The 25426-nt window shown below is 55.1% G+C and overlaps 2 protein-coding genes across 4 annotated transcripts in view; one reads left to right on the forward strand and one right to left on the reverse strand.

Moving 5' to 3' along the window:
- Positions 1–19686, forward strand: part of FBN3 (fibrillin 3) — a 59415-nt gene extending 39729 nt beyond the window's left edge. For both annotated transcript variants that reach the window (XM_024134116.1, XM_024134118.1), the window contains 20 exons: positions 70–186; positions 1856–1984; positions 2483–2602; positions 3324–3449; positions 4119–4271; positions 4416–4481; positions 4700–4825; positions 5232–5351; positions 5474–5596; positions 6412–6546; positions 6707–6832; positions 7770–7976; positions 8515–8640; positions 9189–9311; positions 9488–9604; positions 13957–14085; positions 14174–14293; positions 15740–15974; positions 16742–16892; positions 19354–19686. In XM_024134116.1, coding sequence (XP_023989884.1) covers positions 70–186; positions 1856–1984; positions 2483–2602; positions 3324–3449; positions 4119–4271; positions 4416–4481; positions 4700–4825; positions 5232–5351; positions 5474–5596; positions 6412–6546; positions 6707–6832; positions 7770–7976; positions 8515–8640; positions 9189–9311; positions 9488–9604; positions 13957–14085; positions 14174–14293; positions 15740–15974; positions 16742–16892; positions 19354–19686 — 2882 coding nt within the window. The remainder of the gene's footprint in view (positions 1–69; positions 187–1855; positions 1985–2482; positions 2603–3323; positions 3450–4118; positions 4272–4415; positions 4482–4699; positions 4826–5231; positions 5352–5473; positions 5597–6411; positions 6547–6706; positions 6833–7769; positions 7977–8514; positions 8641–9188; positions 9312–9487; positions 9605–13956; positions 14086–14173; positions 14294–15739; positions 15975–16741; positions 16893–19353) is intronic.
- A 2098-nt stretch (positions 19687–21784) lies between these two features.
- On the reverse strand, positions 21785–24965 carry CCL25 (C-C motif chemokine ligand 25). Of its 2 annotated transcripts, XM_028499831.2 has the most exons (5): positions 24863–24935; positions 23125–23242; positions 22913–23049; positions 22468–22587; positions 21785–22169 (listed from the first exon to the last, which is right to left on the reverse strand). In XM_028499831.2, the coding sequence occupies exons 1-5, from the start codon at positions 24933–24935 to the stop codon at positions 22162–22164; spliced, it is 456 nt and encodes a 151-aa protein (XP_028355632.1). In that variant the 3' UTR covers positions 21785–22161. The 2 variants fall into 2 exon arrangements, with proteins under 2 accessions (XP_028355632.1, XP_023990209.1); XM_024134441.2 differs by having other exon boundaries at positions 21785–22587; positions 24863–24965.
- Positions 24966–25426: the final 461 nt, after the last annotated feature.

Here is a 25426-nt window from a genome sequence, read left to right on the forward strand (position 1 = left end):
GCCCTCACTGCCCAAGCTGCCCGATACCCTGGGTGAGCTGGGCAGGGATCAGGGGCTGTGCTCTGGCAGACGTCGACGAGTGTGACCAGCAGCCTTGCGGAAATGGGACCTGCAAGAATATCGTCGGCTCCTACAGCTGCCTCTGCTTCCCTGGCTTTGTGGCGACACACAGCGGACATTGCGTGGGTGAGCTGCCCAGGCTGGTGGGAAAGCCTTAGTGCACCCCCACTGAAAAGTGGGTCCTTGGCTTGAGGGCACCCCTCTGAAATAAAGGATCTCGCCCCAGGGATGCCTTCAGAAAAACAACCTCAGGGGATTGAAGAGTAGTTAACCATAAAGTTCTCCAAACCCCTTCAGTTGTCAAGTACCAAGGGTCCCTCAGTAGAGCTTACACTCAGGTTGATAAGGAGATGAACAGTACAGAGAGAAAGGTGAACAGTGAAGACAAGACGTGGGTGGTGTGATGCTGGCAGTTGAGTGCAGTGGCTGAAAGTGGATTCCAAGGTCAGGTGGTGTGAGTTCAAATCCCAGCTTTGCCATCTGCCAGCTGTGTGACCCTAGGCAAGTCATTTACCTCTCTGTGCTTCAGTTTCCTTCTTTGTAAAAAGAAGATTAATGGTAGTACTTACCTGTCTTAATATCAGACCAAATTGACTTCTTTTTTTAATATAAATTTATTTATTTGTTTATTTATTTATGGCTGTGTTGGGTCTTCGTTCCTGCGTGTGGGCTTTCATTTTAGTTGCAGCGAGCGGGAGCTACTCTTCAATGCAGTGCGTGGGCTTCTCATCGCAGTGGCTTCTCTTGTCACGGAGCATGGGCTCTAGGCGCATGGGCTTCAGTAGTTGTGGCATGCGGGGTCAGCAGTTGTGGCTCATGGGCTCCAGAGTGCAGGCTCAGTAGCTGTGGCGCACGGGCTTAGTTGCTCTGTGGCATGTGGGATCTTCCTGGACCAGGGCTCGAACCCGTGTCCCCTGCATTGGCAGGCGGATTCTCAACCACTGCACCACCAGGGAAGCCCCCAAATTGACTCCTGAACAAGGAATATTACCAGAAATTAAGAGAGTCAATATATATTGATTAAGGGCTCATTTCTCTGAGAAGACATAACAATCATAAATGCATATGCAGCTAGCAATAGAGCTTCAAAACACATGAAGTGAACATTGATAGAACTGAAAAAGAAATAGACAAATCCATAATTACAGTTAGAGGCTTTAACACTCCTTCCTCAGTAATAGAGGGAACAAGTAGAAGATTGGTAAGAATATAGAACACCTGAACAATCATGTGAACCACCTAGACCTGAGTGATATTTATAGAACATCCCAGAACATACATTCTTCTCAGGTGCACATGGACCTTCACCAGAAAAGACCATATTCTGGGCCATACGATAAACAACAAAATTTTAAAAATTGAGGTTACACAAGATAGGTCCTAGGAATGTAAGTGAATTAAACTAGAAATCAGTCACAGAAAGATATCCAGAATATCCCCAAATGTTTGGAAGTTAAATAATATACTCCCAAAGAATCCATAGAAAAAAGAACAAATCATAAAGAAAATTAGAAAACATTTTGAATTAAATGAAAACGAAAACACAACATAACAGAGTTTGTGGGATGCAGCTAAGGTAGTATGTACAGGCAAATTCATACCCTTAAAATGCTCATATTAGAAAATATTGGCGTCTGCTTTATAGCATAGTTGGAGGGTTAATATACAGCTGGTATATAAGTGCTCAGTAAATTGAAGTCACTGCCATCAACTCAACTTTGTGAACAGAAGAGCAAGGGAGGCTCAGAGCCCTAGGCTATGTGGGTGACCCTGCTGGCCCATCTTCCATCTGCAGACATGGATGAATGCACCACCATCGTGGGGCAGGTGTGCCGATTTGGCCAGTGCCTCAACACAGCAGGCTCCTTCCACTGCCTCTGCCAGGATGGCTTTGAGCTCACAAGTGATGGGAAGAACTGCATAGGTGAGTCTCACCATGGTGCTGGAAGCCATCTCAGCCAGCCCCTACTCCAAGTTTACCTGCAGTTGGTACTTCCGAGTGAGCATGGTTCCATTTCATAAGCATGCATTTATTTTAAGGTATAAAACCAGCACATCACACCCATGTTCTCACAGGGTTTGTGGTTTAGGGTGAGGCTGTCTTGAAGCTCTAAGTTTTATGAAGTATGGTATAATAGAGGTGTTGAATGGATGCCATGGAAACCATGAAAGGGGTGTGTAAGTGGCTTGAGATTAGGAACTTTGCTTCCCCTTCCCCTGGCTCCACCTATAACCCCCATCAAGACCGAGAATATTCTTCTCCAGATGTCCCTGTTTTCCTGAGTATCAGCCCTTCCTCTGAATCCAGAAAGGCTTGTCTGGGGGCCTTGGCCATCACGCAGTGACCATAGATGCCGGTCCTAGCCCCAGGCAAGCCCCTGCCACCAGCTGGTGCTGGGACCCCTCCTCCTCCTCTCCCCAGACGCCAACGAGTGTCTCAGCCTCGCGGGAACCTGCCTGCCAGGCACTTGCCAGAACCTTGAGGGCTCCTTCCGCTGCATCTGTCCCCCCGGCTTCCAGGTTCAGAGTGACCACTGTGTCGGTGAGTGTCTGGCCTCACCTCTCAGCTCTGGGGCCAGGAAGGTACCTCCGGGCCTCTGTTCTTCCCCCATCTGTAAAATGGGAATGCCAGCTGGGGTGGTGGTGAGTGAAGAGATGCAGTTAGCGCAGCGCCCAATACAGCTCCATATACTGTTATTGTTATTAGGATGCTCTCTTGGCTCAGTGCTCTCTCTCTCTGGGGCCCCAGGCTTCCTCGTGAATCCTATAAAATGGGTATGGGTGTGGGTCTCACTGCACCAAACATGGAACTTCTCACTTGACGAGTGGTGGTCAAGGACCAGTCTGGCCTGAACACCTCTGGTCCATTCATCCACTTGGACTAGCCTTGTTCAGGCTGGGCTAATGTGGGCCAATCTGGCCTTAGCAGATGGGCTAGCCTAGTACAATGCAAGCTAACTTCTTCCACTGTAGGCTAATTTTATCTAGGCTTAGTTAGCTCTGTATAAATTTACTCTCTAAAGATGAACTTTTCCAGACCATGACCCCTACCCTGGAGACACCTTCTAGGAAAGACCCCACACACACATTGCCCACCTGGTGCTCCATCTAATCCTGAGCCCTGGGGCCCCCACCCTGCGTCAGTCCCTGGACCCTCCCTGGCTGGGCCCCCCCACTCCATCTGCCCCTCCCAGCAGCCGAGGCCGCCCACCCCAGTGGAGGGCCTGCTGCACCCCACTCACCTCATGTCCCTGCCCCTCCAGACATCAACGAATGCTTGGAAGAGCCCAACCTGTGCCTCTTTGGCACCTGTACCAACAGCCCCGGCAGCTTCCAGTGCCTCTGCCCGCCTGGCTTTGTCCTGTCTGACAACGGGCACCATTGCTTTGGTGAGTCTGGGGCCAGGGAGCACACAGGGTTAGGGAAGAGGTGGGAGGTGGGGTGGGGAAGAGCTGGATCACTCAGAAAGGGGGCTGCAGTTTCTTGTATGGATCTCCAGGAGCCTTGTCCAATGTGGGCTAGTCTCACCCAGGCTGAGCTGGCCTCTTCTCTCCCAGGTTAGGGCAACAAGGCAGAGGGCAGGGCAACTCAACAAGTATTTGTTGTTATGGGGGCCAGTGGTGAACCAAACCCCAACCTATCTGTAAGGACATCTCAGGCTGGTGGTGGTCCAGGGCTAAGGACTGGGAGTCAGTAATGAGGATTTGGAGTCTGAAATCTTGGGTCCTCTGGCTCTCTGGAATGAGTCACTTTGCCTCTCCAGGAAAGGAATTCTGATCCAAGAATAACGTGGCTAGGTTTGACCATTCTCCCAGCCTGGGATGACCCCCACTGATGTGAATGTGGGGTGTGGCTGGAAGGGATTCTCAGATTTTCAGCAAAAACCCCAGGCCTGACCCTAATTGGCCTGGTGTGGGTCACATGTCCATCCCTGAACCAATCACCATGGAGTGATTCTGGAGTGTTCTGATTGGTCGCTGGTAGGGTCAGGACCACCCTATTCATGAGGACTGGGGTGGCTAGCCCTCCTAGCGTTTCTCTGGGGAATCACCCCACAGACACACGGCAGAGTTTCTGCTTCACCCATTTCGAGGCTGGAAAATGCTCGGTACCCAAAGCTTTCAACACCACCAAGACCCGGTGCTGTTGCAGCCAGAGGCCCGGCGAGGGCTGGAATGACCCCTGCGAGCTGTGTCCTCAGGAGGGCAGTGGTGAGCACCCACCCGCGTCCAGTCTCCCCTGACCCTTCCTGCCTGCCCCCATCTGCTCTCCTTCAGCCTTCCCTACACACAGGGGCATCCTGAGGGCTTCACGTGGCCCCAGACCCTCACCTCCCTTCCCCTCTCGGTGTCCAGCCGCCTTTCAGGAGCTGTGCCCCTTTGGCCACGGGGCAGTCCCAGGCCCAGATGATTCTCGGGAAGGTGAGCCCCTCGCCCACGTGCTAAGAGCCCCCTTGGGCCACGGGAGTCTCCTCCTTTCCCGCCCAGCCCTGTCTGGGCTCTACCCTGGTTCCCAAGTCTCAGGCTCCCTCCTCGATCCATGGGTAGCCCTGGACCCCACCCCCCTGGAGGGAAGGAAGAGACCCTGAGTGTGGCCAGGGCATGACAGATGCCGTGCCTGCAACCTCTGCGACCTGCAGACGTGAACGAGTGTGCGGAGAACCCTGGCGTCTGTGCTAACGGCCTTTGTGTCAACACTGATGGCTCTTTCCGCTGCGAGTGTCCTTTTGGCTACAGCCTGGACTTCACAGGTGTCAGCTGCGTGGGTGAGTGACCAGCCCGCCCCAGCCTGCTTCCCAGGGAAGGAAGGAGCCAGGGAGGGCAGACACCACCCAAGGCAGCACCCTGCTGCTCAGCCACTGTCACTCTCCCCCACCCACTCGTCCTTCTTGCTGTTTATTCTCTCATTCATTTATTCATTTACTTATTCATTCACGCATTCGCACACTTTTCATTCATTTACTTGCTCTTCACTCATTCATTCACTTATTTACTCATTCACTTATTCATTTATTCATTGAACACATACTGCATGCCTGCCCTGCGTCCAGCCTAAAGGTGCAGCAGATCTGGCCCTATCCAGTCTGTAGGCAGTCAGCAGGAGGCAGACAGGATCACGTCAAGGGTGGGAGCCCTCTGCAGGCTCTGACCACCCCCTTACCCCCACCCCAGACACAGACGAGTGCTCCGTCGGACACCCCTGCGGGGAAGGCACCTGCACCAATATCATTGGAGGCTTCGAATGTGCCTGTGCTGATGGCTTTGAGCCTGGTCCCATGATGACCTGTGAGGGTACGACCCTGCCTGCCCAGACCTGGGCTGTGTGATGGGGGTGAGGGGGGCTGGCCTGAGAGAGGGACAGGGGGTCCTGCAGGCAGACCCCGCCCAGCCGGCACCTCCACTGGCCTCCCCAGACATTGACGAGTGCTCCCTGAATCCCCTGCTCTGCGCCTTCCGCTGCCACAACACTGAGGGCTCCTACATGTGCACCTGCCCGGCTGGCTATGCCCTGCGAGAGGATGGGGCCATGTGTCGAGGTAGGACCCATATGGGCAGGCGGGCTATGGATAGGGCCCTGGGGTTCCCCATGCCTCGGTCCCGAGAGAAAATGAAGAAATAAGACCTCTGCCTCCAAGGATGGGAATGAACAATAAGTGATAAAGTGAGGGGAGAGCTGAGGCAAGTGAGGGTGCAATGGGTGCTCTTTTGTGAGTAGTGGTTCTGCTTTTATAGTTATGAAAGGGGGTGCTAGCATCTTCTTGGCTCCTCAATCTAACAGAACAGTGAGTGTGGCTTTGGAGGCCTCTCCAGTTGTGGCTGGACATGCTCTGAGTGGGCTAGCACACTGGGGACAGTGATTGTGCCCCCGACCCAGGGACATGTGGCAATGTCTGGAGACATTTTTAATTGTCACAGTTGGGTGGGTGGGTGGGTGCTACAGGCATCGAGTGGCCAGGGGTGCTATTCAACGTCCTACAGTGTGCAGAAGAGCTTCTCACCATAAAGAATTTTCTAGTCCCAAATGTCCACAGTGTCGAGGGTAGAAACCCCGGCCTGCGACTTGTTCCCTCAAGGGCTATTTCAGAGTCAGGACCACAGTGAAGGCCAGACAGATTCACAGACCCTGATGTCGGCAGGGGATGTGGGTGTTTGGGGCAGTTGTGACCCGCCCCTCCCTTGGCTTCCCAGGAGGTCTGGGACGGTTGGGGGAGGAACGGGCGCCTGGTAGTGCTTCAAGGGCCTCACTCTGGCCCACCGAGGCCACCAGGGGGTGGGGTCCAGGTCCTCACATCCTGGAGCTGGTCCATGGTGTGTCTGGCCTTGAGTGCCGTTGGTCTGGGGTTGCCCGCAGATGTGGACGAGTGTGCAGACAGCAAGCAGGACTGCCACACCCGGGGCATGATGTGCAAGAACCTCATTGGCACCTTCACCTGCATCTGCCCCCCGGGCATGCGGCCCCAGCTGGGCTCTGGGGAGGGCTGCACAGGTACAGGAGGGCTTCAGGCATGCAGGGCCTCCCTGCCCCCGACGGACGGGAGAGTTCAAAGCTGGAGGGTGTGGATGGGCAGACATCGACCCTGGAGGTGGAGGCCAGCTCAGTGGACTCTGGCCTCCCCCCCCGGCCTGCCGCATCCCTCCCGCCTCAGATGTCGATGAATGCCATGCCCAGCCCAGCCTCTGTGCCAATGGCCACTGCGTCAACACCGCAGGCAGCTTCCACTGTGACTGTGACGAGGGCTTCCAGCCCAGCCCTGCCTTCACTGAGTGCCACGGTGAGTGTGGCCAGGCCCAGGTACGGGGGACATAGCCACCCAGCATGTGGCACCGCCACCTGGGAGCTCCCCAAGGCGGGGACGGGGCCGGGGGCACCAAAGGGGTCACTGAGCCAATCCAGACACACGTGTCCACCGCACACCCCCAGCTTCCCTTTCTCCCTTCAGTCAAACCCCCTGGAAGGTTAGAGCATCTTTCCCCTGCCCTGTCCATCCTCACACCCAGGAACCGGCCCTCCCCAGGTTCACCACTTCCTAAGGGCTAAACCTGGAGGGCGACCCAGTGGTACCGTCTGTCCTGGCGACTTGTCTGTCCCTGTCCCCACAGTCCTTGCCACTCTTTTCCCTTTTTACTCTCCCCCCACCCCGAGCACAGTCTCCACCCTGCAGCTTCAGACCAAGCGTGTGTATCCAGCTGCCTCCTGGACACCCCCATCCCCCATGCACCCCAGGTTCAGCTCAGCATCTTTGCTCCCCAAGCCTCGTCTCAGCGATGCCCTACCTCCCACCCGGACCCCCAAGCCAGCCTCCTGGAGTAACCCAATGGCCCCCTCCCCACTTCCCTGGACGTCACCCCTCGCTCTGTCCCTACTGTCTGTCCTGGACGCCACCACCTTCTGCCTCCACGCTGTCCCTTGTTCTCTCTGTGGCCAGAAGGGTGCTGCCCTCTGACCTCAGGAAGCCATCCTCTGCAGCCCAGGGGTACCTCTCCGATTTGGGGTCTGCAGCTTCTGCCACAGCCCGGCCGCAGCCCCGAGAGGGCATTTAACAGCACTAGGCAACCACAGCTTGCAAGATGTCACCCCACGCACGGGCACAGATGCGTCGGAGATGCTGGGAGCCCACGTGTAGACTCTCAACACCGCTGGACGCCCCGGGGAAGGGGCACCCAGGCAGCTCGTACCTCCCACCCACCATCCCCACCCGTTCTCTCCAGACACCCGGCAAGGGCCCTGCTTCTCCGACGCGCTGCAGGCCACGTGCCAGGCTCAGTCCAGTGGCGGCAAGGCGGTCACCAGGGCCGAGTGCTGTTGCGGGGGTGGGCGCGGCTGGGGCCCCCACTGCGAGCTCTGTCCCCTGCCCGGCACTGCCACCCACAAGAAGCTGTGCCCCCACGGCTCGGGCTACACCGCCGACGGCCGAGGTGGGTGGCAATCTGTTCACGGTTGTGTGTCTGTGCTCCAGCCGGTGGTAGAGTACGTGAGCCGGTGTGTGCGTCTCTGTGCTGGCAGGTGTGTGGACCGGCGTGAGCCAGAGGCTGTTCGTCGCTCTGCGTGTGTGCATGAACTTGAGTGGGATGGGGGAGCAGGTGTGTGAGCCAGCGTGTGCGCGCGCGTCCTTTGTTCTGTGTGTGGGGGCTCATTAGTGAGCGTGTGACTGGTGTGCGATGCTTGTGCGTCCATCTCTGCTTCCATGTATGTGGACGGGGTGCCCTGAGACGCTGTTGCTGATGAGGCCGTGGTGTGGGTGTGTCCCCACCACGGGGATTCTCAGCGTCCAGTGGAAGGAGTTTCATTCGCCTCAGGGTGGGGCTCACAGTGGCCAGGCCGCCAGCTCTGGGGTGCCGGGAGGGGAAGCAGAGGCTGGCCTTGCCTCCAGGGAGAGGGCTGGTGGGCCCGAGGGGGGCGGCACGCCCTGGTGACCCGGGGGGACGTCCCCAGCCGAGCCCTGCTTGTCCTCAGACGTGGATGAGTGCCGTGTGCTCCCTCACCTGTGCCCCCATGGCGAGTGCGTCAATAGCCTTGGCTCCTTCCGCTGCCACTGCCGGGCTGGGTACGCGCCTGACGCCGCTGCCACAGCCTGCGTGGGTGAGCCCCCTGCCCCACCCCCTGAGCCTCTCCACGCAGCGCCTGGCACACCCCCGTGAGAAAAGCGAGACCAGAAGCAGAGCATTCTTGTTTCTTCCCTCCACCCCCAGCCCATATGGACCACTTTCCTCCTGTTATCTGGTGCATCCTAAGATTTTTCAGTCACGTTGTGTAGCAGGCGTTCATCTAAGTCACGGTCGGCAAATTCCTGCCCAAGGGCCGAGTCCAGCCCTCCGCTTATTTTTGTTAATAAAGTTTTATTGGCACACGGCCACGCCTATTTGTTTCCTTACCCTCTGTGGCTGTTTTCCTGCTACAGAGGCAGGGTTGAGTAGCTGGGATTGAGACTGTCTGGTCCGCCAAGCCAAATATATTTACTCTCTGGCTTTTTACAGAAAAAAAAAAAAAGCCAGTTTCTTGTGTAAGCCCACAGATTCTGGATAGCTGGGATCCTGGAAGGAGGCCTCAGCAGGGTGGGGGTGGGGACCCCAGCCCCTGAGCCCCCAGGAATGTCTGACCGACCCTCCTGAGGGCTGCGTCCCCTCTAGATGTGGACGAGTGCAGCCAGGCCCCCACGCCATGTCCTTTCCTCTGCAAAAACACCAAGGGCAGCTTCCTGTGCGCCTGCCCCCGAGGCTACCTGCTGGAGGAGAACGGCAGGATCTGCAGAGGTGACGTCCCTCTCTCCCCACCCATGCGCCATGGGGCTCTGTCCCTGTCCCCCCCAGGGGCATCTCACACCCTCCCACTGCATGGGGTCGGGTGCTGTCCCCAGGGTGTCTCCCCTGGGAAGCCCCCAGTCCCGGCGGGCCCTGCCCTGAGCCCGCTGGGACCCTCTGTGCTGCAGATGTGGACGAGTGCTCCTCCAGGCAGCACAACTGCCAGTTCTTCTGCGTCAACACCATCGGTGCCTTCACCTGCCGCTGTCCCCCTGGCTTCACCCAGCGCCACCAGGCCTGCTTCGGTGAGTCCCCTCGGCCCTCGCGGCTGGTGCTTGGCCCCAGCCTTCACCAAATAAGTGGCAAATGCACAGTGTGTGCCAGACATCGGGGACACAGGGGTGATGAGAACAAAGCCCTTGCTCTGTCGCTGCTTATGTCCTGGTGGCAACTGGGACCTCAGTCTCCTTCCTTGCCCTAGGGACCTGGGAGGCCACCCTCAGGAGTCTCTCTGACCTTGGCCCAGGACACCTACCCTCGCCCCTGACCTGCCGAGTCTCTCCCAGAGGGCCTCCCCAGGGTGCCCCCAAAAGCCGAGGGGCTCACGCAATCCAACCGTCACTTCTTAGTGTCTTGTGACCTGGGAGAACCAGACCTCCCCCAAGGGCTGAACCTAGACACGGGTGGCTTCATTCAGGCTCCCACGAATCCACTCAGCCAACACCTACTGAACACCTGTGTACCAGGCAGTGCTCTAGACCAGAGCTCAGCAGACTCCAGCCCCCAGGTCAAGCCCGGCCCCCTGCTTGCTTTTGTCAATAAAGTTTTATTGGCACACAGCCATGCCCATTCATTTACGTGTTGTCTGTGGCTGCTTTTGCTACAACAGCAGAGCCAAGTAGTTGCAACAGAGTAAAAAATATTTCCTACCTGGCCCTTTATGGAAGCAATTTGCCTCGTCCTGTTCTAGACCCTGAGGGCACAGCAATTGAACACAAGGGTCAAGCTTGCTGCCTCATGAATCATCCCAGAGAATGACTAGAAACAAACATAAATTGCGACTGTAGCATGTTAGAAGGTGATGTGGGACATGAAAGAAAGAAAAAGTAGAAAGCAGGGGAAGGCAATCAGGAGGGCTGCAATATAATTCTATTTTTTAAGTGAGATAGAATTGACATGTAACATAATATTAGTTTTAGGTGTACAACATAATGACAACATATGTAAAATGTTAACATCCATCATCACATAGTTACAAAAATTTTTTCTTGTGATGAGAACTCTTAATATATACTCTCTTAGCAACTTTCAAACATACAGCACAGTATTATTTTTTTTTCCTTAACAGATTTTTAAATTTAAATTTTATTTTATATTGGGGTATAGTTGATTTACAATGTTGTGTTAGCTTCAGGTGTACAGCAAAGTGAATCAGTAATACATATACACATATTTATTCTTTTTCAGATTCTTTTCCCACATAGGGTTATTACAGAATATTGAGTGGAGTTCCCTGTGCTATACAGTAGGTCTTCATTGATTATCTATTTTTGTGTGTGTATATGTTAATCCCAAACTCCTAATTCATCCCTCCCCCTCACCTTTCCCCTTTGGTAACCATAAATTAGTTTTCTAAGTCTGTGAGTCTGTTTCTGTTTTGTAAATAAGTTCATTTGTATCATCTTTTTAGATTTCACATATAAGTGATATCATATAATGTCTGTCATTCTCTGACTTACTTTGCTTAGTATGATAATCTCTAGGTCCATCCATGTTGCTGCAAATGGCATTATCTCATTCAATGCAGTATTATTTTATTTTATTTTATTTTTGGCTGTGTTGGGTCCTCATTGCTGTGCACAGGCTTTCTCTAGTTGCGGCGAGCGGGGGCTACTCTTTGTTGCGGTGCGCGGGCTTCTCACTGTGGTGGCTTCTCTTGTTGTGGAGCACGGGCTCTAGGTGCGCGGGCTTTAGTAGTTGTGGCATGCGGGCTCAGTAGTTGTGGCTCCTGGGCTCTAGAGCTCAGGCTCAGTAGTTGTGGCGCACGGGCTTAGTTGCTCCGTGGCTTGTGGGATCTTCCCAGACCAGGGCTCGAGCTCAGTGTCCCCTGCATTGGCAGGTGGATTCTTAACCACTGCGCCACCAGGGAAGCCCTCGATGCAGTATTATTAACCACAGTCACCATGCTGTACATTACATCCCATGACTTATTTATTTTATAACTGGAAGTTTGTACCTTTGACCACCTTCACCCCTTTCAATCACCCCCCAGACCCTCCTCTGGCAACCACAAGTCTGTTCTCTGTATCTGTGAGCTTGGCTTTCTTGTTTTGTTTTTAGATTCCACATATAAGTGGGATCACACGGCATTTGTCTTTCTCTGTCTGACTGATTTCGTCTTAGCAAAATACCCACAAGGTCCAACCATGTTATCACAAATGGCAGGATTGCCTTCTTTTTCATAGCTGAATAATATTCCATTGTACGTACATAACACATTTTCTTTATTCATCCATCTTTGGATGCTTAGATTGTTCCCAGGTCTTGGCTATTCTGAATAATGCTGCAGTGAACGTAGGGGTGCAGATATCTTTTCAAGTTAGTGTTCTCATTTTCTTTGGATAAATACACCCAGAAGTGGAATTGCTAGGTGGGCTGCAGGAATAATGGCAAGCCTCACTGAAAGGGGAAAGATTTGAAGGAGGTGAAGGAGTGAGCCATGTGCATATCTGTGGGAGGAGTGAGCATTCCTAGCCACGAAATGACTGGCATCTCTCCTTTTTCTGTACAGTCAAGTTATTTTCCCTCCTTCCTAAGGTGAGCACACTTACTATGGCATTTGTGTGTGTGCAGCTGTATGCATGTGCACACAGAGGCTTAGAAGCCCCATGTCCCAATGCCTCTTGTACCCAAGAGAGATTCCAGGTTCCCACAGGGATGTGCCTGGTGTCAAGAATCTCCATACTCAAGATGTGGTGTGTATATATACAGTGGAATACTACTCAGCCATAAAAAAGTATGAAATAATGCCATTTGCAGCAACATGGATGGACCAAGAGATTATCATACTAAGTGAAGTAAGTCAGACAAAGACAAATACCATATGATATCACTTATATGTAGACTCTAAAATATAACACAAATGAACTTATTTACAAAACAGAAACAAACTCACAGACATAGAAAACAGACCTGTGGTTGCCAAGGGGGAGGGGAGGGATGGAGTGGGAGTTTGGGACTAGCAGATACAAACTATTATTAATAGAATGGATAAACAACAAGGTCCTACTGTATGGCACAGTGAAGTATTGATATATTCAGTATCACTCAATAAACCATAATGGAAAAGAATATATTTAGGTATAACTGAATCACTTTGCTGTACACCAGAAACTAACACAACATTGTAAATCAACTATACTTCAATAAAATAAATTTTTAAAACTTAAAAAAAAAAATCTCCATAGTCAAGGAAGACTAAATTAGGGTTCCCCCTAGAAATGTATGGTTCATTCTCCATGACCCCAATCCCAATGCAATTTACCACCATGGGTCATGACCACCATAGCAATGTTGCCTGATAACCAGGCCTATCTTAGCTCGGGCTGCCATGACAAAATATCATAGACTGGGTGGCTTAAAAAACAGACATTGCTCGCAGTCTGGAGGCTCTAAGTCCAAGATTAACATGCTAACAGGGTCAGATTCTGATGAGGGCCTCTTCCTGGCTTGCATATGACCACCTTCCTCCTGTGTCCTCACGTGGTAGGGAGAGAACAAGAGTAAAGCTCTTTGGTGTCTCTTCTTATAAGGGCACCAATCCCATCAGGAGGGCCCCACCCTCATGACCTCTTCTAACCCTAATCACCTCCCAAAGGTCTCGCCTCCTAATACCATCACTCTGGGGGTTAGGGTTTCAACGTGGGAATTTGGCAGTGGTGGCATTGGGGGTGGGGCGGGGGGGACACGCACATTCAATCCATAACTCTGGCTGACATCCCACAATTGTCAGGTTTCCATGAGGACAGAGTGCAACACTTACCCCAAGTCATTTTCCCACAGAGAAGGAAAAGGGGTTTTGTTAATCTTTTACTCTTAGGTTGAGCACTGTCCCAGTGCTTCATGTGATTAGGTTAATTTAATTCTCACAAAACACAATGAGGTAGATATTATCATCTCCATGCTACAGCTGACAAAACTGAGGCACAGAGAGGGTAAGTTGGTTGCCCTACATCACACAGCACTGAGGGGGTAGAGATGAGATTCAAAGTCCTATATGTGCGTGATCTCAAGTGTTTGTGACAGTTCTGTGAAGTGGGAACTGTTATGGATCTCCTTTCACAGAGAAGGAAACTGAGGCCCAGAGAGGTTAAGATTTGCCTGGGGGACTTCCCTGGCTGTCCAGTGGTTGAGACTCCGTGCTTCCAATGCAGGGGCTGAGTGTTCAATCCCTGGTCTGGGAACTAAGATCCCGCAAGCTGCATGGTGCAGCCAAACAATATGTGTGTGTGTATATATATATATATATATATATATATATATATATATGTAAAGGATTTGCCTGGAACAGTTGATCAGGTGGTAGGCCTGGTATCGTGGTGCCTGACATGAACCCCCTAACCAGCAGGTGGCCCTGCCCGTTCTATGTCCTCTGCAGACAATGACGAGTGCTTGGCCCAGCCTGGCCCATGTGGCACCCGTGGACACTGCCACAATGCCCCAGGCAGCTTCAGCTGTGAGTGCTATCAAGGCTTCACCCTGGACAGCTCAGGCCATGGCTGCAAAGGTAGAACCGGGCTTTGGGTGAGGTCTAGGCCCTGGGGGTGGTCCTGAGGGCCGCCTGACAAGCCTTCTCTCCTCTCGGCATCTCACAGATGTGGATGAGTGTGACGGACCTCATCGCTGCCAGCACGGCTGCCAGAACGAGCTGGGGGGTTACCGCTGTGGCTGCCCCCAGGGCTTCACCCCACACTCCCAGTGGGGCCAGTGTGTGGGTGAGTGGTGGGGGCTGGGAGGAAGCCGACGCCCCACCAGAATCTGTCCAAAGCGGGTGACTGGGAACCACCCCCATGGCAGGATGTTGTGATAAGCACAAGTACCGCAAGGTCCGATGGGGTGGTCTGGAAGGTAGTTAGTTCCCTGCTGCTGGGCAGGCTGGGGAGTCAAGGGTCTGCAGAGTCAGCCTGGCAAAGTGGTGGCCGTTTCTTAGGGAGTGATGGTCTGGAGGGCTCAGTGGAGAAAGATTCTGAGATGGTATCTGTGATCACTGGGAAAGGGGTGCTGGGATTGATTAGTGACGTCTGCCATGGATGTGGCAACGGAAATGGGTGCATGCATGCTGCATCTTTTGTCATAGCTGTTGCAGACGCCCTTGGTTTGGGGGACTAGCCTTCTGCCTTCCCTCCAACCTTGTCCACCGCACCCTTCTGTTCGCTGCTCCGGGGCCTCCCAACGACAGCCTCGTCCTCACCACCTCTCTTTGTTCCTCCTCTGCAGTCTGGCCTTCACTCTGTACCCATGTAGGGACCACTCTCCTGCATCCTCTCCATCACCTCTCCTCAGATTTCGCCTTCCACCTCCTCTGCTCCGGGCACCACTGCCTGCCCCTCCTGGACTCTCCACCCACGGCCTCTGTGACTCGGCTTTCCCCTCCCTCCCACTGCCTCGGCACTGCCTTCTCTCCAGCTCCTCCTCCTGTCCCTCCTGGCGGGTCCTCAGCTAAGTTCTCCGTCTCCTCCTCTGTCCCTCGGCATTTGTCCCCTGGGGACCCCGCAGACCATTGCCTCATCTGCCAATCCCTCCTTCTCAGCCTGCTCCACATTAGTTACCCGTTCATTCCTTTGGCGACCGTTTGCCCAGGACCCGTGGATAACAGCAGTGAGCCGAGATCAGACTCCATCCCTGCCCTCCCATTGTCCAGTCTTTCGGGGGAGACAGGGATTAATTAGGCCAGTGGTTCTCAACCGGGCACCGTTTTGAAGTGTCTTGGAGACATTTTTGATGGTCACAACTGGGCGCTGGGTGCTCCTGGCATCTAGTGGGTGGAATGCTGCTCAACACCCTGCAGTGTGCAGGACGGCCGCACGGCCGCCACCACAGAGGATGAAACGGCCCCTAATGAGAATAGTGCCCGAGGTGGGGAAACCTTGTTCTAGACCATCCCACCGTTTAACATTCCTGGGGAGTTTTGAGAAATGCTTTAAAGGAGAATTACAGGATGGGGTGGGGGGGGTGCTGGGGGGCGGATAAAAGAGGGTAGGGGACAGCAGACCTAGTCCAGAGGCTCACCGGGAGCTTGATGGAGGTTTTGACGTTGACCTTGGGCTCTGAAGGAGGAACCAGAGTTGCCACGTGGGGACGGGAGGGTGCATGTGGAGGGATCTGGAGATGCGAAGGCTGTCCCCTGCCCCTCCGCCCGTCCTCCCCCTCCCCCTCCACAGACAAGAACGAGTGTGTCCTGTCACCCGCGGCCTGCGGCAGCGCCTCCTGCCACAACATGCTGGGCGGCTTCCGCTGCGTCTGCCCCTCTGGCTTTGACTTCAACCAGGCCCTCGGGGGCTGCCAGGACGTGGATGAGTGTGCGGTGCGGGGCGGCCCCTGTAGCTACAGCTGTGCCAACACCCCCGGCGGCTTCCTGTGCGGCTGCCCCCGAGGCTACTTCCGGGCTGGGCAAGGGTGAGGGGTTTAAGCGGGGTGGACACAGACACCCAAACCCTGGGAGTGCACGCGCGCGCGCACACACACACACACGGGCCTGTGCACACGTTCACGTACATACGTGTGCATGGAGAAATGGGTGCAGGGGACTTCCCCGGTGATCCAGTGGTTAAGACTCTGCGCTCTCACTGCAGGGGGCGTGCGTTTGATCCTGGTCAGGGAACTAAGATCCCACATGCTACACACGCCGCGCGGCCAAAACAAACAAAAACAAAAACAAAACAAAAAAGAGAAATGGGTGCAGAGGCCCAGTGGCACCTGTACCTGTGCACGCACAAGCTCACACCCCACGTGGAGTGGTTGTCCTGTACGTGCTTAGTGCAGGACGCATGATGCCCCCCTGTAATACACGTGAGTGTGTGTGAGGCTCACATCTGTGCCAACATGCCCGGGCACCCTCGTTCATATATCCCAATGTGCACATGCGCGCAAGCGCACGTCACCATCCAGGGTGCACGCGGGCTCCTGCACGCATATGCCCCTGGGTACACTCAGGTATGTCCTACACCCCTGCATGCACGCAGGTTCACACCTACACCCAGGAAAGCCAAGGGATGCACACACACACACGTGTAGGCACATGCAAATCCACACTGGCACCTTGGTACGCTCTAGTTGCCCCCACGGGCAGAGTGGCTCCAAATGGAGTGTAGGGGGTGGGAGGGTGGTAGGGGAGGTCCCATCAGCCTGCCCCTGAACACTTGCCCACCCCTGTCCTGGCCCAGGCACTGTGTCTCTGGCCTGGGCTTCAGCCCTGGACCTCAGGATGCCCCAGATGAGGAGGAGCTGCTCTCACCCGAAGCCTGCTATGAATGCAAGATCAACGGCCAGCCCCCTCGTGACCGGCCACGGCGCAGCCCCCATGGGGACTATCAGGTGCCATGGGGAATGCACTGGGCATGGGGCACAGTGAGTGGCAGGGACAGCCAGGGAACCGGTCAAGGGGTAAGAGGACCGGGCTCCGTGTCACAGCTTGTCCCCTAAATCATGGTGCCTTTCTGGGTCTTCCTGTAGTTCCTCAGCCTGAGGATTCCCCTGGGAGCTCTCTGGGGGACACAGGCCCCCAAACACCTCAGCTTGCTCCAGATGAGAAGTCAGGCACCTCCCGCACAGGCCCTGGGTGTGATGCCTCCCGTGGATCCCTTCCATGGAGCTTCAATGCAGGAAAAATGCCTTGGGCCCCCCAACCCTGCCTGCACCCTGGAACTTGTCCCCTGTGACCTCCTGGCTGGCACAGCCCTCCCTCAGAGCCCCTCTGGATTTAGCACCAATAGCGCTCAGAGCAGCTAGCTTAACCCCTTCCATCATCCCCTTTCTTCAGACCCTCTGCACCTCTTTCCTGCACCCACAATGCTCCTGGAGCTATGCTCAGGCCTCCTGAGCCCTCCTTGTCTCTCCCCCACCCCACCCGCCGTGATCTCAAGAACAGCAGAGCAGTCCTGTGGTTTAGTCCCTCTGTCCCCTGGGGCCACTCCAGCTATGACCCTGACCCCACCAGGTTGTGCAGGGAGGGCAGTTTTGTCACAAATTCAGCTTGCTTGTCCTTCAGCTGAAAAGTCCTTGAGGCCACTGCTGGCTGGTCTTGCCACTATCTCCCAAAGAATCTGAAAGCTAAACATTTATTAAGCACCTGCTGGATACACGTGCTGCTCCAAGCATTCTGCATTCATTCACAACCTCTCAATGTTTACGACAGCCCTGGGAGGTGTAGGTACCACTATCATCCTTATTTTACAGATGGGGAAACTGATGCTCAGAGAGGTTAGGTCACATGCCCAAGTTACAGAACTAAAAACCGGCAGAGCAGGATGGCAGTCATCGCGGGCCCCTCTGCAGCCACCACCTTCTGAGGTCATTACTTTCTGTAATTTCAAAAAAAAAAAAAAAATCACTGAGCACAGAAGCCATTACCCACATCTGGAACCAAACTCCTTCACTCCATAGATTTTACTGAACACCTACTGTGTGCTGGACTCATAGCGAACAACCAAAAAAATGGAGCAACAGTGAACAACACATAAAACACACACACACACAAAAAGTCCCTGTCCCCATAGGACTGATATTCTAATAGAGAGACAGACAAGAAATATGTAAAACACATCATATTTTGTAACATGTGATAAGTATGATACATGATAAATGCTATGGGGAAAAAATGAAGGCAGAAGTGGGACAGGAATGCTGGGTCTGAGGGGCTCTCAATATTAGATTATCTAAATATGAATGCTCCTTTGCTTTTCTTTTCCTTCTAGTTGTTTCCCCTTTCTGGGAAAAAGAGCGTGTGTACATATTATTCCCATTGTTACCGTTATTTTTGTAAGCATCACAGGGCTAGGGCCCAGTGTCTGTCAGGTTTGCCACTGTGTCACCAGCCCTTGCTACTCAGTAAGAGTGAGTGGAGAGGCATGGACACAAGCAGATCTGGGCAGAGGCAGGCTGGGTCCTGTGGCTTTGCCTGCAATACCCATGGATTGCCAGCAGGTGTCAGTAAGAGCACATGTCTGAGCAACAGTCCTGGTGAAGGGCTGGGAAACAAGAATAGTTTTCACTTTCATGCAACAGCAAAACACTCCATCAGCATGTAAATTAGGCAGAACAAACAGCTCTGCCCAGAGCAAAGGAGAAGAAAGCACAGATAACCTCCTGTGGGATTGGATACATCACCCAGCCCCTGTCAGCCTGCCTTTGAGGTTTGCTGGCTTATTCAGGGCCCTGTCCGGCTGCCAGGACCAGGAAGCATTCCGAGGAGCTCAGATAAAGAGGGGTTTGTCATCTGCAGACAGGGGGGCTCTCAGAGAGCCCAGATGCAGGAAGTGCAGCGGGCCTCCAGGAACCGGATAGCTACTGGGCAGCTCCTCTGTATGGCCCAGCAGGGTCTTGTGTTTCTCTCGCTGTGTCTGGGGCTGGCTTGTGCTGCAAGGCCCTTGGTCATAATTCCAGCCACCCCAGACCACCTTTGAGTGACCTTGGGTGCTTTGGGGCCAGATGCCATCTGACTGCCTCGAAGTCTGGGTATCTGAGGGAAAATTCTCCATTTCCTCCACCAGGCTGGCAGGGATCGAACTAAGGCCTCTCAGTTGAAACAAGGGGTCTGGAGTCAGCCTGTGAAAAAGTTTCCTTTCCGCCTGGGAACCAGCCTCCACCTCCATCCTCTACTATAGGCCAAGCTGACCGTTGGCCTTGTGGGTGGGGAGGGCTAGACAGGAGTCAAGGGCAGGGAGTGGTCCGTGTTTTCCTCCATTTTAGAGATTGCCTAAAATTCTCTTGGCCCCCTACCCACTGCATTCTGATTTCTCCCAGCCCCTGCCATCATCCACCTGGTCTTTCTCCCCAGGCGAGCCTGGCCAGCCTTGATTCGGAGGCTCCGCTGACCTTGGGCCTGAACCTCTCCTGCCTGGGCCGGGCCGAGCACATCCTGGAGCTGAGGCCGGCGCTGGAGGGTCTGGGGGGCCGCGTCCGCTACATCATTGCCCACGGCAACGAGCAAGGTTTCTTCCGCATGCATCACCTCCACGGCCTCAGCTCCCTGCAGCTGGGGCGTCGGAGGCCGGGGCCTGGAACCTACCAGCTGGAGGTGGTGAGCGTGGCTGGGGCCTGGGGCACCCAGCCTGAGGGGTGGCCGGCAGGCCGGGCCTTGCGGCTAAAGGTGCAGCTGCAGCTGCTGTAGTCCAGAAGCGCCCACGCCTCCCACCTGGCCCCAGGCCCCTCCCGCAGCCCGCTTCTCAGACTCACCACCTGGGCACCGCCCTGCCCCTGCCTCCTTCCACAGGATGTCACTCTGTTTGCTACACCCCTGCACCCCCCTGCCCCCGGGAGACCCTTGCCAAGCCCTGGCGTCGATGGGCCCCAAGGTCCCTATGCGGTCCTCCTCTCCAGAGGCGGGAGATACTAGAGCTGGGAGGGATCGATCCCCGGTGGCGGTGGCCGACCAGGTGGAACCCCAAAACTCAGGAAGAGCGAAATGCTATCCTATGACCTCAAGCGAGCCCAGTCTCTATCTGAGGGACCCCACCATTCGGTGTTTCCTGGAGACAGCTGGCAGCTGCTGTGGCGTGCCCCCTCCAATTGAACAGCCAGGGTCAAGGAGGGCCCTGGGTTTCACTGTATCTGGTCAGTCTCAGGCTTAAATTTCTGCACTGCACGGGGGCTCAGCCCTGGGGGTTGGTGGGACATGGGAACAGGTGGCTAGGGTGGGCCTAGGGCTCGTCCCTCCCAGCAGAAGGGCCCACGGGGCCCCAGCCAGAGTTGCTGGCATGCAGCCATGTTCATTCCCACGGGGAGCTGGGCTAGGGTTCTGAGGATGCTTTTCTATCAGGAGCAGAGACAACAATAAAGTTATTTGAGGTTAAGTCTGTCCCTTGGCAAGTTCTGGCAGTAAGTAGACGCTGCCCTTGACAGGGCCGGGCAAGACTCATGTGGCGGGGGAGCAGGAGGCCCCAGGAGGGCAGCAGCTTTGGAAAGGATGCACTTCTGCCTAGGGTTCTGAAGAGAAAGTGTGCATGGGAGAAGTGGGTGAAGACCATCCTGCACCTGGGGGTGGGGGACACCATCCCAGGGTGCAGGTAGGTTCTGCCAACTTCAGACCTCGGAGTTGGGCACAAAGCCAGGCTGCAGGTGGCAACCATTGGATCCCTTGTGCGTTCACCATTACTGATAATAATGGTTCATGATTCCTGACCCCATACTGTGTACCAGGCACCATTCTCAGTATTGTACAGTTACTGACCCATTCAGTCCTTGTGACTGAGTCCAACCTCATACGACTCGCCACATGACAGGCCAGTAAATCGAGAGACGAGTTGTTGGGACAAGCAATAGCGACTTTATTTGGAAAGCCAGCAGACCGAGAAGGTGGTGGACTCGTGCCCCAAAGAACCATCTTGCCTGAGTTAGAATTCAGGCTTCTTTTATACTAAAAGGGGAGGGAGTAAAGTCAAACCAGTTTCCTTGTTCTGGTCAGCTTCTGGAGGGGATGTGTTCATTTCTTCCTTCCTGCAGACATTCACAGGTGGGCCTGGCCTGGATGTTTCCTGTGAGCTAAACAAAGGTATTTTAGCGTAGTGCTCATTACCTGGGAAGCAGGGTTCCTGGCCCAAGATGGGCCATTATGTATAATTTAAGCTTATAGGCAACATCCCTTTAGTGATTAACTTGTAATAGAATATAAAAAGTTCTTCCCTATTATATCATCACTATGACTCCATGGAATAGATACTGTTATTCTCATCCCATTTTACAGATAGGAAAACTGAGGCTGAGAGAGGTGAAGTGACTTGGCCGAGGTGATACCAGATTACAGGTAGAAGAACCAGATTCAAAGTTAGGCAGCCATTGCCAGTGTCCTGGCTCCATCCTGCCTGGCTCCAGGTTGGACTGGATCTATTGAATTTGATGGCTGAGCTCAGAGGATGGGATACTCACTGTGTTAACATGTAGCTTGTGCATGTGCTGTATGTCACAAACGGCAGTGTATTTAGTCCCCACAAACTTGTATGAGGCAGGCAGTGTTATCACCTCTGTTTTACAGCGGGGAAACCGAGGCTCAGAGAGTTTATGGCATCTGCTCTGGGTACCCACACAGTGTAGTGGGGCCTGGAAGTTCCTTTGAGTCTGCACCCTGGCCCCAGGCCCCAGTGCTCAGAACCCCAGGCTGAGAGCACAGATCCTGGGGTGGGAGGGGATCACGTGGGTTTCAACACAGGCTGGGGACTCGCACCCCACAATGAAAGGTGACAGAGACAGGAATGACGTCCCACCAATGGTTTATTTAAAAGTTACAGAGAAGCACATCCTGGGAGAGAACTGAAGCTTTGCAAAGATCCAGAGGGACACAGGCAGGTGTGTCCCTACAGGTAGGCAACTATAGTGATGGTTCTTTCCAAGAATCGTCGCCCAGGCAGGTGTGAGTCTGGTGCCTGGAGCAGGCACGGGGCTTGAAATAACAGAGCTCCCTTGTTCCAGCTATCTGAGGAGCAGGAGGTAGCAGGGGTGACAGGGAGGGAACTGATGCAGCCTCAGGTGCGAGGATTGAGATTTGCCCTGAAGCATAGAGGGGCTGGGGCAGCCGAGGCTGCAGGGTGGTAACTGTGGCATACAGAGGTCCAGCCCATCTCGTGCTGGCTGATCCTAGAGAAGTGCGGGCTCATGGTCCTGCAGGAGGGACGGGAGGGATCAGCAGGGGAGGGGGGCTGGAGTGGAGTCAGGGGCCCTGAAGTTTTCAGTCCACACACTTGGCGTTTCATTTCAGCACTTGCCGAAGCCCCCTGGGCCGGAGCAGGGTAATGAACAGCCCCCTACGACCCTCCCGTGTGAATCTGTGGGGCTGACCACAGAGCCAGCCCTCCGTGGTCCTGGAGGTGAGTCCCCTGACCCAGTCTGGGCTGATCAGGAACCCCCATTCCTCAGCAGTGATGAGGGGAGGAATGGTCACATGGTCAAGAGTCCTGACCTGGATTAGCTGTTGTCAGGAGGGAGGTTTTCCTCTTGCTGTTTCTGGTGGGACCGCTAAACTTCGACAATGGTAGCGTGGAGGTTCCAGAGCTCAACTTCCTCACCCCAGAAGGAGGGACTGTCAGAGAGAAGGCAAGAGAAATAGATAAGAGCTCCACCAATACCTTTGGAGCACCTGGATCCAGCCCAGCCTGATGCCACCTGTTGGGTGGTTATTTGAGCCAATGAGTTTCCCATTTGCTTGAATTTTCCATCTCTAGCAATTGAAAGTGTCTTGACTAACAGAGCTGCACATTCACTCAGCCTCCCATTCACAAGCCACTGACTCTTCTTGGGGTGCAGGCAGCTGTCAGATGCTGGCCTTCCATCCCCGGGTTGAGAAGCTCAGGGGCCCGCAGCAGGGAGGGTCGGCCCCTTAGATGCTGGGCTGGGGTCTCACCCACCCTGGAAGTTTCTCCGGGTGCCGTGGTGGGGCTTTAACTGGGTCTTCTTCCGAGCATCCAGGATCTTCATCCCAATCTGCACCCACCTGGCCCCTGGCTTCCCACACACCATCTTGTTTTTCTGGGGGAAGAAGAATCTGCAGGGATGGGGGTGTAAGCGGGGGGCAAAGTTGCGTGAGAGTCCCCACCCCCTACCCCATGGTCCCACTCACATCACCGCAGGCAGGTTGCAGCTCCCGCTCACGTCCTGGCGATGGTAACTCTGGGCGTACCTGAGCATGGACCGTCTTGCTGCGCCATGGTAGGCCAGGCAGCAGTCCTCAAAAGCACCTGCGATCACACAGCCGCCCAGAGCTTCGCGTCTCTACGCGTGCGTGTGCGGCTGCGCATGCGCTCCTCAGGAACGCCCACAGCCTTGAACGCCCACAGCCTTGGGCACCCGCCAGCCCGCATGCGCACACCACAACCCTCCCACGCCCTGTGGAGGCCCGGGGGCACCCCAGACGGTAAGGAGGCCGTTCGGCTCACCTTTGGTCCTTGATAAGGGGACAGGAAGCGAGAGTTGGAGAGGGCCCCACAGGCCCCCGCTGGGTAGGGCCCGGGACCACGAAATAAATGGGGGACCAAGGCCTTTTCCATTCCTGCTCTGGGGCGGAGGGCAAGGAGGGGGTGCAGCGCCCTGAGAAGGGGAGGGGGACGTGGTTGGAGGAGGAGGAGGAGGTGCTGGTGCCAGAAGGTTCCGGAAGAATGAGCAGGTGGAATGAGCAGAGGATGAATAAATGTGGAGACGGTGCTGGGCCTTCAGGGTCCTCTGGGATCCGTGCCTCTGCCCGCCCGTGCCTCCAGGGGCCACATCTCAGTTCTGGGAGGGCCGTGGGGAGGGCTTGGAGGCTCCCTCCATCCCCCACCTTGACCCCGAGAGCAAGGGGCAGTGGAGTCAGATGGACCCTGTGTTGCAGTACCAGGCAGGCAGTTCCCCGGGGCTGGGGGCCCCGCTGGCCCCAGGATTAAACGGCCCAGGCTGGGCCTGGCGCCTGAAATGGGCCTCTAATAGCAGGACAATGGGGACGAAGCCCAGCCCCCTACTGGGCAAAGGGTAAGGTCTGCTGGGGGCAGGGCTAAGGCCTCTCAGACCTAATGAGGGGCAGGTGGGTGGGGCCACGGGGCTTCCACCTGGCCAGGGGCCCTGCTTGGCCAGCTGCTGGGACTCAGCTGCCTCCTCGGGCCCACCGGGATGCAGAATACAGCGGCAGAGCCGGGGGACACTGGGGGCATCCAGAATAACCTTTGGTCACCAATATCCTCAAATGCCTAAGCTAGGGAGAGGAGGAGAGGAATTCCCCATTGATAACAGTAATGGTTATCAATGTTGCTGCCAGGCACTGGGCGAAGAGTTTTGCAGGAATCAGCCCATCGGATCCTCATGTCCCATCTCTGCAACAGGAGTTTGGAGCCCCACTTTGCAGATGAGGAAACTGGGGCTCATAAACGCTGAGTAGCAACTCTCAGCCGGACCGCGCAGGTAGCCGGAGTAGGGGAAGCTGAGGTGGAGACCCACGTTTGTTGGTCTCCCAGGTTCTGATCTCAACCCCTACCCCTGGCTCTGCAGGTTCAGGTCACTGCAGTGTGTCCCTGGGGGTAAGCGGCGCCACCCACCGCAGTCCCTGGGCTGGCTGGAGTCCGGAGCGAGGCCTTGGGTCATGGACTGTGGAGGAGGCACCCAGGGGCTCTGAAAGGAGGGGCCGAGGACCATGCACCCCCAAGGAGCTGCACAAATGCTGGGAGTTTTTGCGTGCCTGCCGGGGGGAGCTGTCCACCCGAGAATGAATTCAGTGGTGATGGGATAGGGCAGGCTTCTGGAGGAGGAGACAGGCACGTGGCAGGGGAGGCACAAGAAGGATGGGGAGAGGGGGACTCCAGGGGGAGGGTAGGTATTGTCTGAGACAGTACCTTGAGCGTGGACAGGGGGAGCCCAGGCACCCACGAAGCAGGCCACCAGGCAGACCAGGAGCCACGGATTCATAGTGCAGGCTGGTCTTCCTCCTCCGGTGCCTTGAGGGTTAACTAGGAAGCGGGGTAGCTGGTTGAGGAGGACCCAGCATGGACAGTGGCAGGTACTTGGGAGCACCCCTATCTCAAGCCAGGGCCCTCTGCAAGGGAGGCAGGTGGCATAGGATGGGGACAAGTGTGCTGGAGGGACCTGCTGCTGGTCTCGGGGGGGAGGACTCACCCAAGCCAGTGGGGTCCCTGGAGCCGGTACCTGCTGGAGTGGACCCAAGCTCTCCTGCCTGCCAGGCCAGCAGGCTTCACCCTTTATAGATGGAGCCCCGCCCTGCCGCTCCCTCCCCACCTCCTCTCCCATTCCACCTCCCGGCTTCTCCCTCCCTCCCGCCCTGCCCTCCTCTGTTCTCCCCATTTCTTTCTAGCTCCTCTCTCCAATGTCAGGATGCACCTGTTGGAAGTTGGGCATGAGGGGCAAAAGGACCCACATCAAAGAGCTGGGCAGGAAACAAT

The sequence above is a fragment of the Physeter macrocephalus genome, chromosome 2, assembly GCF_002837175.3.
Source record: "Physeter macrocephalus isolate SW-GA chromosome 2, ASM283717v5, whole genome shotgun sequence".
NCBI classification, from domain to species: Eukaryota; Metazoa; Chordata; class Mammalia; order Artiodactyla; family Physeteridae; genus Physeter; species Physeter macrocephalus.